This window comes from Tribolium castaneum, chromosome 1, assembly GCF_031307605.1.
Source record: "Tribolium castaneum strain GA2 chromosome 1, icTriCast1.1, whole genome shotgun sequence".
In the NCBI taxonomy this organism is placed as follows: Eukaryota; Metazoa; Arthropoda; class Insecta; order Coleoptera; family Tenebrionidae; genus Tribolium; species Tribolium castaneum.
Window position 1 is genome coordinate 35,632,637 of NC_087394.1, and position 18,141 is coordinate 35,650,777.

At 37.7% G+C, this 18,141-nt stretch overlaps 3 protein-coding genes and 1 long non-coding RNA gene across 7 annotated transcripts in view; 1 reads left to right on the top strand and 3 right to left on the bottom strand.

Moving 5' to 3' along the window:
* The first annotated feature begins 355 nt into the window (after positions 1-355).
* LOC135266249 (uncharacterized) lies at positions 356-1,984 on the top strand. Its single transcript, XR_010334144.1, has 2 exons — positions 356-1,151; positions 1,250-1,984. It is a non-coding gene; the product is annotated as an uncharacterized LOC135266249 (long non-coding RNA).
* A 1,738-nt stretch (positions 1,985-3,722) lies between these two features.
* Positions 3,723-10,005, bottom strand: Taf4 (TBP-associated factor 4). Of its 3 annotated transcripts, XM_008201667.3 has the most exons (9): positions 8,908-10,005; positions 8,755-8,859; positions 6,635-6,817; positions 6,481-6,579; positions 6,215-6,427; positions 5,638-6,021; positions 5,134-5,584; positions 4,574-4,839; positions 3,723-4,522 (listed from the first exon to the last, which is right to left on the bottom strand). In XM_008201667.3, the coding sequence occupies exons 1-9, from the start codon at positions 9,352-9,354 to the stop codon at positions 4,370-4,372; spliced, it is 2,301 nt and encodes a 766-aa protein (XP_008199889.1). In that variant the 5' UTR covers positions 9,355-10,005; the 3' UTR covers positions 3,723-4,369. The 3 variants fall into 3 exon arrangements, with proteins under 3 accessions (XP_008199889.1, XP_008199886.1, XP_966532.1); XM_008201664.3 differs by having other exon boundaries at positions 8,755-10,005; XM_961439.5 differs by lacking the exon at positions 8,755-8,859 and having other exon boundaries at positions 8,908-10,004.
* Positions 10,006-10,548: 543 nt separating this feature from the next.
* wcd (wicked) lies at positions 10,549-12,383 on the bottom strand. The gene has a single exon (XM_961531.5). It carries the CDS (start codon positions 12,277-12,279, stop codon positions 10,789-10,791), a length of 1,491 nt encoding a protein of 496 aa, XP_966624.2. The 5' UTR covers positions 12,280-12,383; the 3' UTR covers positions 10,549-10,788.
* Positions 12,384-13,756: 1,373 nt separating this feature from the next.
* LOC655103 (epithelial discoidin domain-containing receptor 1) overlaps positions 13,757-18,141 on the bottom strand; it is a 142,930-nt gene continuing 138,545 nt past the window's right edge. For both annotated transcript variants that reach the window (XM_015985456.2, XM_008201695.3), the window contains exons 14-16: positions 17,299-17,391; positions 15,678-15,819; positions 13,757-15,629 (exon numbers count right to left, since the gene is read on the bottom strand). In XM_015985456.2, the coding sequence (XP_015840942.2) occupies positions 15,321-15,629; positions 15,678-15,819; positions 17,299-17,391 (544 nt within the window). In that variant the 3' untranslated portion in view covers positions 13,757-15,320. The remainder of the gene's footprint in view (positions 15,630-15,677; positions 15,820-17,298; positions 17,392-18,141) is intronic.

Below are 18,141 nucleotides of genomic sequence, written 5' to 3' on the forward strand. Positions count from 1 at the left end.
ACATTTAGGATTGACAGCAAAGTGACAAAAACTGTAAAATTGATCATTTTTGTTGTTCTCCACAAGTACACCACATGAGTTTGTTTTTAAGAGATCTCCTCAACTGTATCAATCAAGAGAGAGTTCTCGTTCTTCATAATTTAAGTAGAATACAGTAAGATTTAAATGTGTATTTTTGTGTTTTTAATGAATTTTTACACTAAAAAGTTATGACAAGTATTATGAAAAGTTGTAGTATAAATGGCCCTTTTTTAATTTAATCATAATCTTCTATCTTCTAAAGAATGCACGGCATTCTTAAACATCCGAATTTCAAAATTTTTAATGGACTTTAAAGTTCAAACTGTTTCCGAAATTCACCTCTCATGACAAAATAATGTAGCTACTTTAAATGGATATTTGGAAAAATACCTATTTTTATACCGAAGTAGGAAAGACCTGTATATCTTCTTCCGAAGTGAGGCTTTTATCTAATGTTATACATAGGATATTTTTGGCGTCTTTATCAGAAAAAGATTTTCTAGATTCTAATTTTGAATTTATGTTATTTCCTCCCCAAGGAGAAAAATGAGAGAAGAAATTATTTTCCTCTCTCGGGAGGAACATTTTGAAGAGTGAAAAATGATATTATCTGATGACTGTTGGGACCTTTAAAGAAGCTTTTTTCCAAACCTCATATTATGTATCTTATAATTATATATCTTCGCATTTTACAAATTAGAGGTGCGATTTTATATTTTCCATTTAAATAATATTAAGAGATCTTTGAGGGATAATTATTTCTTTGCGTCCTTGCTACACAAATGGCTATTTCAATTTAAAAAAAATGAATGATAAACTACTTAATAATTATTGTTTTTGTTGTTTGGCAGTGTACATTATTAAGACAACAAGAGTCTTAATACTTTATTACTTTTTTTGGGTGTGTTTTGCCTCAAAATTATTTTTTAAAAGTTAAAAGACTGTTGCAGGTAGAGTTGACAGCAGCACCATGGTATTTTGAAAACAACAATAAAATGTTTAACTGCTTTTGTCAACATCTCTCTAAATGCTGGAGAGATTCAGTCAGGTAAAGGCAGGTGGTCGTTGACTGTTAAAATAGTTGCAGTAAAGAAGAGAACTAGTGAGAAAATTGTATTTTTCCTGTAATCGTAGGTATACATAAATATATTTCCTGCTAGAGTAATGACTGGTTCCAAGACCGTTCCTCCCACACTTGAAATTTCGCAAATTCACATGGTTTCCTTAGGTGTAGCGAAGCTCGTTGATCGATCCCGTGTCACGACAATAAACCGCAAATTACACATGATGCATCCTCCGGAGGTGTAATAATCTCGCAATCCCTCGGATATTACAACACGTCGTGCGATAGGTGTTGGCGACGCAGGCCAAAGAAGAGCGTCCAAGGACGAGTTTGGGTCGCATCATCGTGCTGGGGAAACCTCTCGGGGTACAATCCCATGAGATGGACGGACGGAGAATGGAATTCGAAGTTGGCTCGGGGCGTTTTCGACCGACATAATACAAGGACACCCTACGGGAAGCATATTTTACAGCACACCCAGTCAGCCGGAGGATATCTCGCCCACAGCCCGCAGCGGACACGGTGTTTGTATAATGTACAAATTATTCTGCCTACCTCTCAGACCGGATCATCGTCCAATCCCACAGACGGATTTTTATGGCGTGGGCTTTTTGCACCACCTGGAGGAAAGGGACCGAGGGTTGTTAACGTCATAAACATGACGAAAGATTTTTCTACATCGCTTACTCCCAAGCGGTGGGAGTGCTGTGTCTAGGCGTCAAAGCAACGAATAAACTGCTTTGGAGGATGATTGACACAACTAACAACACAATGGCCTTATGAATTCATAATTTTAAGATTAATACTTTGTCCTTGTAAAAATTTTAATTGATAGACCATTTTGTTTGAAAAAAATGTTTTTTTTGGGATCGGTATTGTAAATAAAAGTTTCAAAAAGATTTTTTAAGTGTTTATTCCAAGCTGACACCAATGAACAAATATAAATATTCATTACAAAAATAAATAAATGCTTACTTACAAGCTTATAACTAATGAATTTAAATGCTACAATGAGTTGAAATAACGTTATTTCAACAAAGATAAAAATGAGAACCATAAAATATTGCCCAAGGTTTCAATCAGGAGAGAAAAATGATTATTTGATTACTTGACAGTCGGAACCCCCATCATAAATTTTATTGTGATTAAATGTTTGAAAAATTAATTACACCTTAGAATACATTTTTAATTCATGTAAGTATGCCAGTTGTAACTGTAAGCGAAAAAACCTTTTTGTCCTTTTAATTTAGTAAAAGTTGTGTATTTATACAAAAATATAAAAAATCAAATGCACTAACTTAAGAGAATTTTTTATGGTGGGTAGCCGATTGTAGTAATAAGACTCTAAGGCTCTAAGCCATTTATCTTCCGAATCAATAGTTGAGTGAAATTAAAAGCTGAAATTTTCTGATTTTTTAAATTTTAGCTGTATAAAAGTTTATATAATTTTTTCCATCAAGGCCAAGGCTTGCCAGCTTGCCTCTGAATCAAATTGTTTAGTTTGTTGCATTTTGCAAAATTAGGTATCTGTTACAACGCGAACTTTTGCGCCGAATGTAATTATCCGCTGAGTTCCGGAGATGGGTTTTGTTTTTTCAGTTTTAGTTTAGCGAATTATCCAATTTCAATAAACCCATTTTCCAGTTAATTGTTCGTTGTAATTCTGAACGCCTAAAGGGACAGGTCGACCAGGCAAGGGGTATTTTCACGGCGCTACAACCACATCTTGTTCTGACACGAGGTTTCGAAAAATTATTAACTGAATATTGCCCCGAGGCAATTCAAAAATAATTTGCATTAATTTTCTAAACTAAATAAAGTTTTAATCAAAGCTGTATGCACATGTAATTACATAATACTTTAACAAAAAATGCGGTAATGCAGATTGTTCAATGTGCCCAAATACCGTGTATTACTGGTTGCATAACGTGCACAAATATTTTTTAAATTTTGTGGAAACTGGCAAAAATATGATTGAATCCCCACCATCGCTTCAATATAAATTGGATCATGCATCCCACAATACAACAAAATATTCATTACCTAAATACCTGCAGTAAAATCTCGTTGCTTCAAGTTGTAGAAGTTTAAGTTAGTTCAAGTTCAAAAATTTATATTTAGACTGTGTAGTGTCCTAGCTGGGATTGCCCAAGATCACATTTCAGCAAATGGTATGTTGTTCTACATCTTTTATTCTCTTACATACGAAACAATGCGTGATTTAAATGATATTATTTTAATAAGTCCCTCTTGATTTTTTTCATTTTTATTTCAACTTTGGTTCTAAAGGGTTTTAATAAGAGAAGATAACATTCATTTTAAATGAAACAACAATTTATTTAATCCCAAAACAATGCATTTGTACTTTTTAAAAGGGGACAATAATAAGGCCAATCAGCTACTGAACATAAACAACTTAAGTACTGTATATACAAATCCAGAGCACCCATTAAATGGAAAATGTACTTGGATTAGAATAATCAAACGTTATGTATATACAAAAATCAAACTAAAACCTGGTGACTACTAGTGAAGACATGTTTAGTAATAAAAATAGATATGGATATTTATTATTACAAAATAATTGCTATAAAAATGACGCGTAAACACACACGTATTTACAATAAACAAAACTAGAATCAAATAATCAATTTATTATATTAAATATTACTTCTATAACAAAAATTATATATATATCTATATCCATAGTTAGATTAAAAAACAATTATACAACTAATTACAAATTATTAACATGACCTTCTTAAAATATTTTCTTATAAAGAAAACTCACATCATTATAGAAAATCTACAATATATTTACACCCTTACATATCTGTAGAAAAACCTACGATACTTTATCTGTTCACTTCGTGTTATTTGAGACTAACAACAAAAAAGTATGTGTTAAACAATTTTTCATGACTAATTGTAAGTAGGAAAATATGAAGCTTGCATTGCGCAGTCTCTAGACGTATTTTTGACATTTATTATAAAAACTGTTTGGAAAGTTTTGATACAAAACATTTCATTGGAAATTTTGAACAATACTGAAAACAATGCAAACCAATTTTGTTCTTTAAGCTAACCAAGAGTAGTGGAGTGGATAACGCTATTCATGAGAAATAAAAAAAATGTGCTAGATAAAAGATAAAATATTGTTTACATGACCTTAGTGGTTAAAAATGAAAAATCATAATAAATAACAATAACAGAAGATGAGAATAAAAACAAATTTAGGGCACCCACGACGTCTCTGAATATCACAACACTGACGAGAGGCGAGCATCACTTAAGATATGATTTGTATAAAAGTTTACTTTTGCATAGGTCTTTTTCAGTTTCAAACAGAAACTGCAAGTCCCTCAACGTCACTTTCTTCATTCGCTGTCTCAATGGCATCTGTCCTCTCAGTCCGCTGTTGAATCCACCGGCATTGCCCTTCAAAAACAAACATCACAAATAGAACAATAACAAAACCGAATGTTTTACTTGTGATAAACTCGACTGCCCGTCTCCCTCCAGTCGCGGCTTTTTCCGCGGTCCAATCGCCTGCAAAGCCGTCGCATTTGCTTCCCTCTGCCTCAATTCCTCCATTTCCACCCTCTGCATTTCCCTCGCCTTCGCTTTCAGCTTGGCTTGCTCAGGATCCTCCGTTTTCGACCGACTTTTCGCCGCCCTCAGGAGCATCTCCCGCTCCAGCTCTTCGTGTCTTTTTCTCTCCGCCCTGTCCACCTCTTCCAAGAATTTCAGCTGACCTGAAAACAAATTTTTACATCAATTCTTGAGATTTATAGTCTCAAGTCAAAATTTTTCGAAGAAAATTGGAGGTAACTTAAGTCCAGGACCACAAAGTTTGTGCTCTTCGTTGTGTTATAGCTCTTCAAAGACGTTCAAAGAAATTTCTATTATTATAACCTGTTGTTCCTATTATTTTTTATCTTGGAGTAGGAATTATAGTTAAATTTGTAACCATTTTTTTGGGTACAGAAAATTGTCTCCGTAGTTATGTTTGAAAACAGCTATTTTCAACAGAATGAACATAACTTTACCTTTGACGTCGTTTGTGACTTCGTATCGCAAGTCCTTTTTGACGATGTCCAGTCTGTGTCCGGTGATGATGGCCAGTTTTTCAATGAGATTTTTGAGTCTTTCCTGTGCCGCGTGCGAAATACACGCTGCGACATCAGCGCTCGGCTCGTCAAGCCCGTGCTTCATCACAATCTGTCTAATTTTCTGTTGTAAAGGTCCCATTGAACACATGATTTCCTCTTTGCAGGATCTGATTTGAGTGCCGACGAATTCAGTCGACCCCAAAATTTTCTGGGTTTCCTCAGCGAGATTAACGCCTCCCATGGCGGCCACATCGTTGATATCGTCATCGCCGGTATACGCCGCCGAGAATGACTTTTTCTCCTTTTCTTTGCTGGTAGGTCGCGAAACTATCGAAGGCACTGCGGGTTTGATTCCTTGGAGCTTCATCGACGTCATTGGGGATTTATTCTACAGGAACAAATAATGAATGACACTTGAGCGCGTTTGACGTTGTCATTTACCTGTAAGGGTTGCCGTATGTTGCTACCAGCTCTGACCTGGTTGCTGGGATAGACAGGATGGAGGGCTGGTGGTTGTGAACTGGAAACGATCACATTTCCTGCTGCGTTTGGTTGTCGTATCGTCGTCATCATTCTGGGAGTTTGTTGTGCGGCGCCCCGCAATGGGGTTACCAGCCGTTGCTGGAGCACCTGACCTGGTCTAACAACTGCAGTACCTGGGGCTACTATTCGCACTTGGTTGGAAGCTATGCCCGGTCGGACTTGGGTCTGCACTGTTGGAGAGCCGCTAGCTATTGAGAAAACAACATTGGCGGGCGGAGGACGGATCCCATCTATCGTCAGTTCTTTCGTTACTAGTGAGTGACGTAGCAGAGGGAGGCTTTTCTGGAATATATTTTCTGTCGTTAAAAAACGTACCCATTTTATTTAAAAAAATTGCAAAGATCAACCTCATCACACATTCAAAAACTGGATTTCCTCAATCGATTTTATATTAAATTTGACATTCTGTGATAAAAATCTAGATTGACTTTCAATTACAGCTTTTTCCACCAATTTTAGTACAATTTGAAATCACCTTTAGAAACCCAATTAGGCACGGTTGTGGCGATGCATTTAACAATCTTTCCAGTTTGTCACAAAAATCTTCTGGTTCGACTTTCATGTCGATTAACTCTTGAATAAGTGTCCTTACGCTACGTTCAACTGACTTGGGTTCTTTACTTGATAACTCTAGAAGGTTTGCTAGGAACTTACGGCACTTTTCTTTGGTATTGTCATTGGCCGGTCTCTGTACAGAAACATGAAAAATTAAATGACAAAACAAAAATATTGATTACAAACCTGAACAGTCGTTACAGTCTGTACCGTCTGACCTTGACTCGAGACCGTTGTGGTCCCACCAGCTACTGCTGGACTGGTAGTTGCTGAACTTGTCGGCGCCTGTAAATCCCCCAAAATTATTGTCAAAGTGATGCACGGGAAAAGTAATTCTTACAGCAGCGACCGTTTGCATACGCAACGTGACTGGCTGTCCTCCAGGAGTCGAAGTCGCTGTGAGATTTGCAGTGGCTGGGGGTGGTCCCACCCTCAACAGCTGATACTGTCCATTTTCAGTCTTGAGAAGCAAATGACCTTGTTGGCCGGGTTGCAAACCGTGAAATGTTTGTAATGTTAATTGCTAAAACATTGAATTTTTTTTAGACAAGTCGAAAACTACCAAATTGGCAAACCCTATAAAAACGAACAACTACACAATAACAAGCACAAAACTAAAATAACACAAACAATACATTTTAAACAACTACTGGAATACATTTTGCTTCATAATCTACAATCTAAAGATTCTAGTCTAAAGAATGAGCCACGTGACTCGAACGTTAGTAACAAACGAGAAATTTGTTAGTAAGAGTTCCACAGTTAGTTGTATTTTTATTTTACAGTACGACCAGCAAATGTGTACACCAGTTATCAAACAAAACAATTCTTCAAATAAACTATAAAATTTACTCAACAAAACTAGAAGAGATTCGGCATTTTCGTTGTACAGCTTCGTGTACGTGTTTCGAGTGAACAATCTGTGTAAGGTGGTTGGTTGTTGTTTTGTGAAGCTGTACAATGGAAATAGCCTCAAACATGAAATTTTGCAGTAGAATGGGGGGGTTTGTGGGGTCCGAAAGCGTTAGTCCTAGCTTGGATGAAAATTAATCCCAATACTGACATGACATCCTGATTCTGCGACTTTTATTTCCAAATAAGGAACGAATTATTTTCAAAATAATTCGTTCCTTATGAATGAAATAAAACATTTTTAATAAACAAATCAGTAACCATTCACTCATTAATTCAACGTCACTTTCTTTCGCATAGATAGCAATTTGCATTAAACACGCTGCCATCGTTTTTTATAACATTTTAAAAAAAATAAGAATTAAATAAAAAAAAATTACACGAGCATGAAAATTACATAACATAACGTGTATTTAATCACAAAGTAGGGATATCAACACCTTTCCCTATATGTGTGATGCTGTTTATGTCCCTGTGGAGAGATAATTATTATGAAATTTTCTAATTTTATAATCGTTCCACTTTTCAATAATTACTCCAACTCTTATTATTGCATCTTATATTTTATTTTAGGATGTTTGATAATTACTATCCGTTTACAATTCTGGAGTTAAAAATTCACTTGCGTGTACAAAATAGTGTTTCTAAGAAAAAAAGTCTTCTAATTGTTATCAAACAAAATATTGGTACATGAGGGTCACTGGAATGAATCCTCTGTTAAAATCTAAATTGCAACAAATAATTTCAGTTTTAACAAGGTCATCATTTTGTCTCATTTTTACATTAGTTTTGTTCAAAATTTCAATTGGGAGTGCATAATTTTTGAATAATTTTGTACAAAAAAATCTATGTTTACTGTATGAAAGACGCTAAATTCGCCATTAATGGTAATGTCACTATAACTGAGAAGAAATGTGTAAAAGTTTAGCCAACATTAAATACTTTTTATTACCTATTGAAACAGCATGTCTTTATGACTACACAGGGTGAAAGTACGAAAGAATTTCTTACTTTGCTGTAGCTGTCAAATCTACATCGCTTAAAAGAGTCTTGAGTTAAGTAAGAGCAAGTTACAATTTTGCAGGAACGTATTTAATTTTTTTTTTAAATCTAAAGTCATTTTTTTAACAATTCCTTAAATTGTATTCATTGCTAAGTAAAATTTTAAAAAACAGTGTCATTAATTCGGGGCCCTTACGTTGGTTTCCTGGGGGAAACTGGGCTTTATTTTCAAGAATCCAATACTGTACTGTTTTGAGTGTGTCTTAAGTTGTCTACCTACAACACAACGAAATTATTATGGTAGATAGTTTGTAAACTTGTTGGACGTTGTTTGTTTTGATGGTCACATGATAATAAACAGTACACCAAGTACTGGCTTGAAAACATAATTTGTCCTAGAATGAAAATTTGTTTAATTTTTTGTTTTTTTTTTAATGTACGCTCAGTAGATGTCGATAAGGGGTTATAGGTGTTAGCAAGCATCTTAAGACTGGGAGTTAGCAGACCCTCCCATTCGACTGTTGTTTTGAGTGTACACCGACTTACTGGAGCTCCTGGCCGGGCCCCGACAATCTGTGGTGCACTGAGCACGACACGTGCCGGTTGTCCTTTCTGCTGCTGAGCGGGAACGCCAGGCCGTACATTGACAACCTGGAGGTTGGAAAGGATGTTTGGGGACTGTGTACTGGGACTACCTACGTTGTTAGCTGGCGGGACCGAGGTGGTCACGTTCATGGGCACGGTGACGAGTCCGGGGGCCGAGGCGCCGCACGTCTTGATGACCAGCGTGGGCTGCTTGCCGGGGGCGGCCTGGGGCAGCGTCCCATTGGGCGGCAGCGCGACCCTCGCGTTGGGCAGCAGCGTCCCGGCGCCCGCCATGGCCTGCGAGTAGACGATCTTGACGGGGGCGGCGTCGGCCGACTTGGCGTCCGAGATGGAGTCGCCGTTGGCCACTGTCGAGTGCTTGGGGGGCCCGACGGTGCCGCCGTTGGATATTGCACTGTTCACGTGGTTCTGGGCCGCGGACGCGGGCGCCGTCGTCGACGACGTCACCAGCTGGTTCTCCAACGAGCCCACGATTGCACTCACGGCCGATTCGTCCACATCCGTACTCAGTGCTTCCTCGAGAAACTTAGCTGACGCCATTTTCCGAGACCCAACTGTAAACTGATGTGCGCATGCGCCCTACATAAACATGATCACGCCAACGGCTGCGCCGTCGACTCTTCACGCCACAAATGCAGAAAGGCATATGAAACAAAAGTCCGAATCGACGCACTTTTAACCACTTTACATGGCCCTCATCTTCGGCTGCTCCGAGTTGTTGCACGGTTTCGTCGGGGGCGGATTTCACGGCGACATCAGACACAGCTTTTCAGTTTCGTTTACATCGCGGAGTCGATCGCACTCTCGACGTTTTGCTAAGTCATCTGACACGTCATCCCGACCCGCCAAATTTGAATTTTCGCATTGCATTTCACATTTCCAAATCCACAAATTTACATTTCTTTAGAAAGTTTCTGCGCCAATTTACATTTAACAAGATGACATTTTGCGACGACCGCTGATAGCCCCGATTCCTTCCACGCAGCTCGCAGCTTACGTATTACGTCATGGGGACAACACTCATTTCTCATCTTAAATTCTCATTTTACCTCGAATTCTGGCACGAGGCACAACGCAACTTTCTTTACTTCATAGCTCATTTGCTGTTTTTTGTTGCTTGAGCAATATTTCTTAAGAGATTGTTTATTGCTAAATCTCATGACCTACAACAACCTTGCAACACCATACTGCTGTTTTATCATCACAAAACAAAACACTCTGGTCAGATTCCCGCTGTTTTTTTCAAATTTTGAACAAAATTACCAATAAAAAACTTATATTAATAATATAAGTATATTTTCTTATACGATAGGTATGGCCTATTTAATATTAAGAACAGATTTATTGATAAAAAATAGGTATTCGATTTATAAACACGTTCTACTCCTACTATAATTTCCATTTTGTTTGGTACTTTTTTTTTATCATCTCCCTTATCCTCCTTTTGCATCAAATCTTTTTAATTATAGGTGGTATTTAGAACTGTAACGCAAATTTTTAATAAAAATCTAGCACTTCTAGATAACAGCAGGTAATAGTACCCCTATCAATTTGATTTCAGGAGGCTTGTGTGGTTGATAATGTGTAGGCAAGGGGTTATTTAATCGATTCCGGTGTAAACTATAATGGCCTGCAATCAATAAATTAAACGTAGGTACAATTGAGTACAAAGCGGTTCATTCGGCAACTGTTGGAAGAAAAAAAAATTCACATATTACAAATAAAACAATAAAATTCTTAGGACTTAAACGATTTTATTTACAGGTACTAAAACATGACATCGGTAGTAAAAAATAAAAAAGCATACAGAACGTAAAAATTGATCAAAATTAACCACTTGAGGAGAGATGCCACTCTTCGGTATTAAAACTGACACATTATTTTAGCAATAGCCCTGTTATAATTTATAAAGCTTGCATAAATGTTACAACAGGTGGAACAGGTCATTTACCGTATCTAACATGTGTTGTTTGATTAATAACTTTTGTAGTGCTTCAAGGTATACAAAGAAACGGTCGATTTCCTATTCCCAAAGGCAACATATCCACTATTTGGCGAGAAATTGATCGCATTTACGTGTCCCAACTTGGTCTCGAACGTCGGGAAGTTGCTAAAAACAGTCCCAGACCCGACATGGAGCAATTTGACGGAATTCGGTATTTCGGCAGACGACAATGCCAAAATCTCCGATGTAGCGTTGAATTTCAAGTCGGTCACGCTCGTAGTCAAATTCATAATGGTCTTTATAGGTTTAGGTACTTTATTAATTAAAATATCCCCCACGTCGTACAAATTAACAACTCCTTGTGCAGAACCAGCCGCCAGAAATTGATTAGTGGGCGAAACCGCCAAAGTGGTGCCTTGCAGACAGCCCTCGTCCATAAACTTGTGCAAGACCCGTCTCATGCTCACGTCCCACACAGTGACTTCGCCACAGTCACTGTGCCCATAGAGAAGATTACCTTGGGGGCCGTAGGCCAGAGCCGTAACTTCATGGTTTTGCTTTATTGTTGCGACTCGTTCCTTTGAGGCTGCGCTAAGCAAGTGGATTTCGCCCCACTTGCCTGCAGCTGCGATTATGTCAAAATCGGGGAAAGTGATGAATTTTTTGAAGCTGGTCATGCCAGGGGGTAACGGGATTCTGGTGGTTTTGGCCGCCATTAGGTCGTAACTGAAGATGTGGTTCTGCCGTGACCCCAAAATCACCTCGTTACCGTTGTTGATAAACTTTGCACAAAAAATCGGGAAATGTTGGAATAAAACACTGTGTAACTTGTTGTTTTGGCGTCCATCCACGGCGTAAAGAGAGGCGACGCCGTTGTGCCCCCCTACAAGGGCCACACGTGACGTGGGGTGGAACTCCACGGCGTTGATAAAGGGGCCCTCACTGTACGTCTCACAATTCAAATCTTTGACTTTCTTGAACTCCAAGGCGCCCCTCGTTAAGTACGCGCCTGTCCCCGTCCTGAGAAACCCACAACTGTGCAAAATCTCCTCATCGGAGTCCGAATCCTGGCTCTTGTGTCGTTTATCAAGCGTGGCCCATGAGGGGGTTCCCACAATCAAATTAAACTTGTTTTTAAGCAGAGACGAATACTTGTTACTGCGATCGTTGATACCCCCTGACGGTAATTTGCGCCCTTGGGCATCCAGAGCGTGCCCCACTTCAATCCCGTCGTCGTCTTCGTCATACCAAGCTGGAATGCGTTCCTGGGGCTCGCTGTCGGAGGTGTCCTCACCTACCCCCGAGTCGACGTTTGAACAAGAGGCCCCAATTTCCTGCTCGGCCTCCTCCAAGCTTTTCAGGAAGCTGGAAGCTCCCCCAAAGAGGATTTTGCTGAGTTGCTCTTCTTCAGCTTGAGCGTCTTCATCGAAAGCTCGAAACTTGTTTTTGGGAGCGTCGATTTCGTACTCAATGTCGTTATTTACGTTGGGGTGACGGCGTTTTCGGGTGTGTTTTGGCATTTTCGAGCGGTTATTTGTTGAATTTTGGAAACTAGAGCAAGCGAGGTGTTGAAGCAACTGTCAAAACCAGAAAGTGACAGCGCGCCGAGGTGCGGTTGCGCACAATTTCGTGCGGCGGAAATACCGTAACGCAGAATGCTGATAACGATAACTTTTTCGCTTAAAATTCTCAACCAATTCTCCTTGCGAACGTTGCGAAACAATAAACTTTGCGCGCCGGATGATACAAAACAGCTATTTTGTCTCAACTAGCAATATTAATTTTTGCACCGGACAGAAAACTTGGAACACCCCGTATATTTATTTTTGTAAAGAAGCGGTTTTTTGTAGCTGAAATATTTCTATAAACATTGAAAAAAGAAATAGTGCGTACCTGTAATTAATTTGTTATTTTTTTTAAATGGCTTTGTCTAATGTGAATCTTTTAGAATAACGAAGTTAGGCATAATTAAGAATTTAGCTAAAATGTAATCTGTTGCCTAAAATTATTGCTCGGCGTTTCGATGTGATTCTCTGTTAAATTGGACTCTAGTAACAAATTTAGTATAAAAAAACACTAATAAAAGACAAAAATCAATTGTAAAAAGTTATAGTTTTATAGTTTTGAAACAGATATTAGGTACCTGAAAGACCAATCAAACAACTTGGTTTCCTACGCTACCTTGCAAAAAGTACTAATCTCGCAAATTATGTTTTTTATTGGGGATGTTTGCTCCATGTTCTTACACAATTATTGTTGTGCCGTTTATTTTATTCAATTTGTTTCAAATTCGTTGGCTAGTGCAGTTAGTGTGTGCTACTGGAATGAATTTCCGGGGAGAAAAGGAAAGGAGGAAACTATCCGGTTTAAAGGGTTAGTTTGCAATACTTTAATTTTTTCTTGTTCTAATTTCATTGTTTTGTATTTCAGTAAGACTATTTATAAGAAGTTGTTGCGATTAGACTTGCTACATATGTAAGTGCATTTAATTTTTCCTTACTTTCTATCGCTATTTTTGCTCATTTGTGGAAAATCTGAAGAAGCTCGGACAATTATTTATCCCAAGCCTACGTTTCGGGTTACATTTGTTTCCTATTTATGAATTATGACTTAAAAAGACTGATGCGTATAGTTTAGGCAATTCTGAAGCTAAATTTCTAACTCTATTTTGCGTTTGGGAGATAAGAACGCTTGGAAATAGCCAAAATCATAAAAGGCCTTGCTCTGGAGGACTAGGGGAACAAAACACGTTTCTAGGATAACAAAAAATAGATAGAACAGACAATAAAAGTGGGCACTTGAATTATTTTTCTGGGAGAGAGCTTCTGGGAGACCTCTATATCTGGCAAATGAAGAACAAGAGATCTACTTTTTTTTGCATTCTTGTCATCCCCATTGCTGTTACCACTAGTATCTTTCCGGTGGGGAGTTAACACCCTGTATTTGCTGAGAAATAATAGTTGTGTCTTTGAGGGGGTGGTAAATGAAAGAAGGTGGTAGTCGTCATGTGTCTTTTTTATTTATTTCTAACTGTAATAAATAAACATTATCTCATGTATTTACAGAAACACATTTACGATCGACACATGCTAATGAAAATGGAAATAATTTATCTGTGATATGTATGAATTAAACATCTATATAAAAACGTCGACATAAAGAGCGTTGCTTATGTGTTACGAACAGGGTGTGATTACACAATAGAAATTTGTCGAAACTTTTTGTAATGGAAACGATTTATTACTTGAATAAGAAACGTGGTCCTAGAAGATGTTGATTGATACAAGCTGAACTGTGCAACACATTGAAAAATCGAATGCCGGGTTTAAAGGCGCTAAATACTAACGTGCTATGCTTCTAAGCATGACTTAAATTCACGCACTTGATTGTCTCGTGCCTTTAAATTAAATTAAGATGATTTGCATGTGTTTGAAATTATAAAATTGTAAATTGTACTTTTTAATAACAATACACACATGCTAACCAAAATAATTTTCACTTGTCGAATGGAATTTAGAAGTAGGTATACTTAATTATTGGTTTCTCCAACAAGATCGTGTTTATAGAAAATACGTTATCATACTTAAACCTAACTATGCTTAAGTTTAAGATTTATATCTAAAATATCCATGCCTGTATACATCCTTGGTACAATATGAATCATTCATCCTATCATTTATTTACAAAGGTTCTTATTTACAAGGTCAATGGCACTGGAAAATTTTATTTATGTAAGTACGATCCTTATAAAAATACAAATACCTAACAAAATAATCACACTTCTTGGAACGCAAAATAGAAAAATATATCGAACGAAATTAGATCGACTTGAGCCGTTTGTCAGAAACCATAAAGCAGCGCTACGTTAACTCTTGGATCACAAATTTGACGTGTTTCGGCAGTTAAATATATATTTTTCTTAAGTACACAACATAATAAAGACATACCATACAACAGCGTTTTCGTAATTTATAATATTTAGACTTATCCTACACATTTCTGACTAGAATATAGTACATCCCGAAATGGGTAATTGAAGGATTTTCATTTCATTGTAAGTGAATCCGCGAAGTAGGTGAACTACTTTCCAAAAATGGTATTGTACAAAAACCAACCGAAAAATACACTTAATATATAATTATAATACCATGTAAAGTGTGTGAGTCGACACATACAGGAAGCACGTAATTAAGAAACAGGTTCTTAAGTCTAGGTTTAAAAATTATTGAAGTAGCTGTTCGGTACCCAATTTTCCTCGCGAACGCCCTCCCTCATTGACGTGATTCTACTCAGTTCTCTTCGAAAAACCGTCATACCGAGCAGCTGCCTTGGTCATCTACACTTGATAGAACGATATGGTTTCATTTGCACAAAATCAGTGTGCGATATCACAATGGGTTCACATTCATGAAAAAAGCTTGAACAACCTTATTTTACCGAGTACATGAGGGAATGTCGAGAAACAAATCACTCCTTAAATAATACCTGTATTGTGAACATTGAAAATCGGAAAAGAAACATCGAGACGTCCGTCCGAACACGGCGACACAAACCGTCCGCGTTACACTTGGGTGGGTGCCGGCATGTAGCCCAGGTTTTTCCTCTGGAGGAAGAGGTGGATTTCGGCAAAGCGGGGCCGATCGGTGGCGTTCCGCTTCCAGCACTCGCCCATCAGGTCGTAGATCTCCCGGGGGCACGCCGCCGGCCGGGGGAGGTACCGCTGGCAGCCGTCGTTTTGGTACCAGTGGTTGCAGTTCTCGACCACTTGCTCGCTGGTCAGTTCGGCGTAAGGCTGTTGGGTGCACAACATCAACACTTCCCACAAAGTCACGGCAAAAGCCCACACGTCGCTTTTTGTCGTTTGCCGGCCCTTTAAAACATTCGTACAATAATTGCACCTTTGGTTGGTTAAACTCACCAGGAGTAAGCTTTCCCACGACATCCAACGGATCGGAAGCCGAGCTTTCGTATCACTAATGTAGTAGTCTGATTCGTATCTATCGCAGTACATCGCATGATCGGATATTTTCACCGTGAACGTTTTGTCTATTACGCAATTCCTGTAATGAGACTCATTATTATTGAGTTTGAGAGAAAAGTTAAGTAAAATTGAGATTAAAAATAGTCATTAGCGGAGGAAGTGGATCATCCGCTTAAACTACTTGAAGCTGTCTAGATAAATTTGCTTCCAACGATTAATTTTTAACTAATTGGAAATTGTTTTAACATAATTTTTACATCATTAAATCGTTAATTCAATTAAAAGAGAGTTAAGCTAAAACGAATCCAAATCGATCGGTAATCTTTGTGTTTTTATAACAATTTTTATCTAAAGAGTAATTAATAAAACAGTTTAAATATTATTTTACTAGTGATAGCTTTATTAAGGTGTTTTTATCGGAAGGCTTTAATTAATTTAAAAAAACAGTCATTTATACAATAGCAGAGGATGCTCTAGGATCTCAAAGCCCATTTTTTCGAATGTTTTAAGGTTGCATGGGAAGAAGGCGTCAAGCATTTTCGTACAGCAGAAAAACTGCTTTTGACAACAAATTCTCTTCGTTTCGTTCAATGTTCTACTTCAGTTTATTCTCTAGCATATCGTTATAAATAACAACGTTAATTATTGCTCTTTTTTTGCAAAAGTGGTCCAGTGGATTTTTTTTTGACACAGCCAATTTTTGTCATATTGCTGAAAAAAGTATTAACTAAAAAAGAGGTAAATTTTAACTAAATTTCAACTAAAGTGTAAATAAAAAAAGTTTTACATAATTTGGCAATGTAGTTAGTTCAAGACCAGAAATATACCAAGTATTGTATGCAATTTTGGTGGATGCGCCGGGATAATCACCTATTGGAAAGTATTTAAAGTAGAAATTTTAACATTTAATCTTCTAGTATCTGTTAGTATGTTCTTCTAAGAAAGTGTTACTTCACTGTTAGGTGGTTCTACGAATTTGTGTTTAATAAATACTAAAAAAAAACAGATCTTGCATAGATTTTCTTATTACTGAACATTGTTCTCTGCTAATAAACTAATAAAATTGAAACAACAAATTAACAAATGAAATCATTGATTTAGCGTATCCAAACGCACCTCCTGTAAGTAGATTTTTCAGAAATAAAATCAGAGTTTTAGGGTAATTCAAATTAGAAAACTATTTCCATCAGTGGTATCCCTAGTAATAGCTTTTACTGGTAGTAATATAAATATTTGATGTCATTGCAATATGTTTTAATGACAAATAGCGCCAACTGTAATTACCAATTTGATAAATAATAAATGACAAAATGGGTATTTGTTTAAAAACATCCAATGGCTGACCATACTGGGCTTTTAGCGTAAATAATGTAAAATTTGAACAGTTGTCTTTTTTCCGAACGTGAACGAACTACCCATCGCAGCTGCACGATATCAATTTATGGCCCATAATTAATTCAATTCGTAACCACATACCGATTTGTACGTTTCATAATAATAATTTTGTGTTTGTGGTTTGCGTAAAAATAAATTGTATCCACATTTCTGTCGTGCTTACCTTGCGGCTAAATCCCTGTGGACCAAGTCTAAGGATTCTAAGTACTTCATTCCGGAAGCAATCTGCGTGGCCATGTATATGAGACAGCCGTAACTGAAAAAAACAAGCAATAAGTTAATTAAGGTGAGAAACCTCCGAAGAGGGCGAAGGCGGAAAAATTGCATGGAACCGAGCGTCTTATAACGCGCCAACTTTCATCGACATTAAATTGAAAACTCTTCAAAAAGCGCGAATTTCCTTTGAAAGTGTCGGAAAGCCGGCGAAAGTTTTTTCCGCTGCACGGAGTTTTTCGGTGCCTAATCAAGTTCTTCGGCTTCGTCGGGTCGTTATTGTGTGCATTTTAATATTCGAAGAATAATTACCTGTCTTGTGGCGGCTGACTATTGCGGATGGAAATTTAAATGAAGTCGTCGTGTAAATTATTCAACAAATAATGGCAGAACGCTGGGAATTATGTTTTATTGCAGATAACAGCGAACGAGTTTATAGGATCACGTTGGTTAATTTCCGCCCGGTTATGTTTAATATTGCATTAGAATGGAGGGATGTGCCATGGCGTGTTATTCGATCTGAGAGAAATTTCGACCCGGTCACAACTCCATAACCATAAAGCATAGACCGCGGAATTATCTAGGTGACATCCGAAGGCGAGGACATTAAGACAGTTAACCCACATTTCAAACACTTACCATCACCATTATACGGCCCCTTCGTTTGTTCGCAATCACGATTCGACTTGCTAATGACTCCGCATGCCATTTTTATTAGTTGTTAAATTTTAATTATGGTTTAATTGCGGAATAAAGGAAATTATAGGCACCATCGACTCGAAAACATCAACGA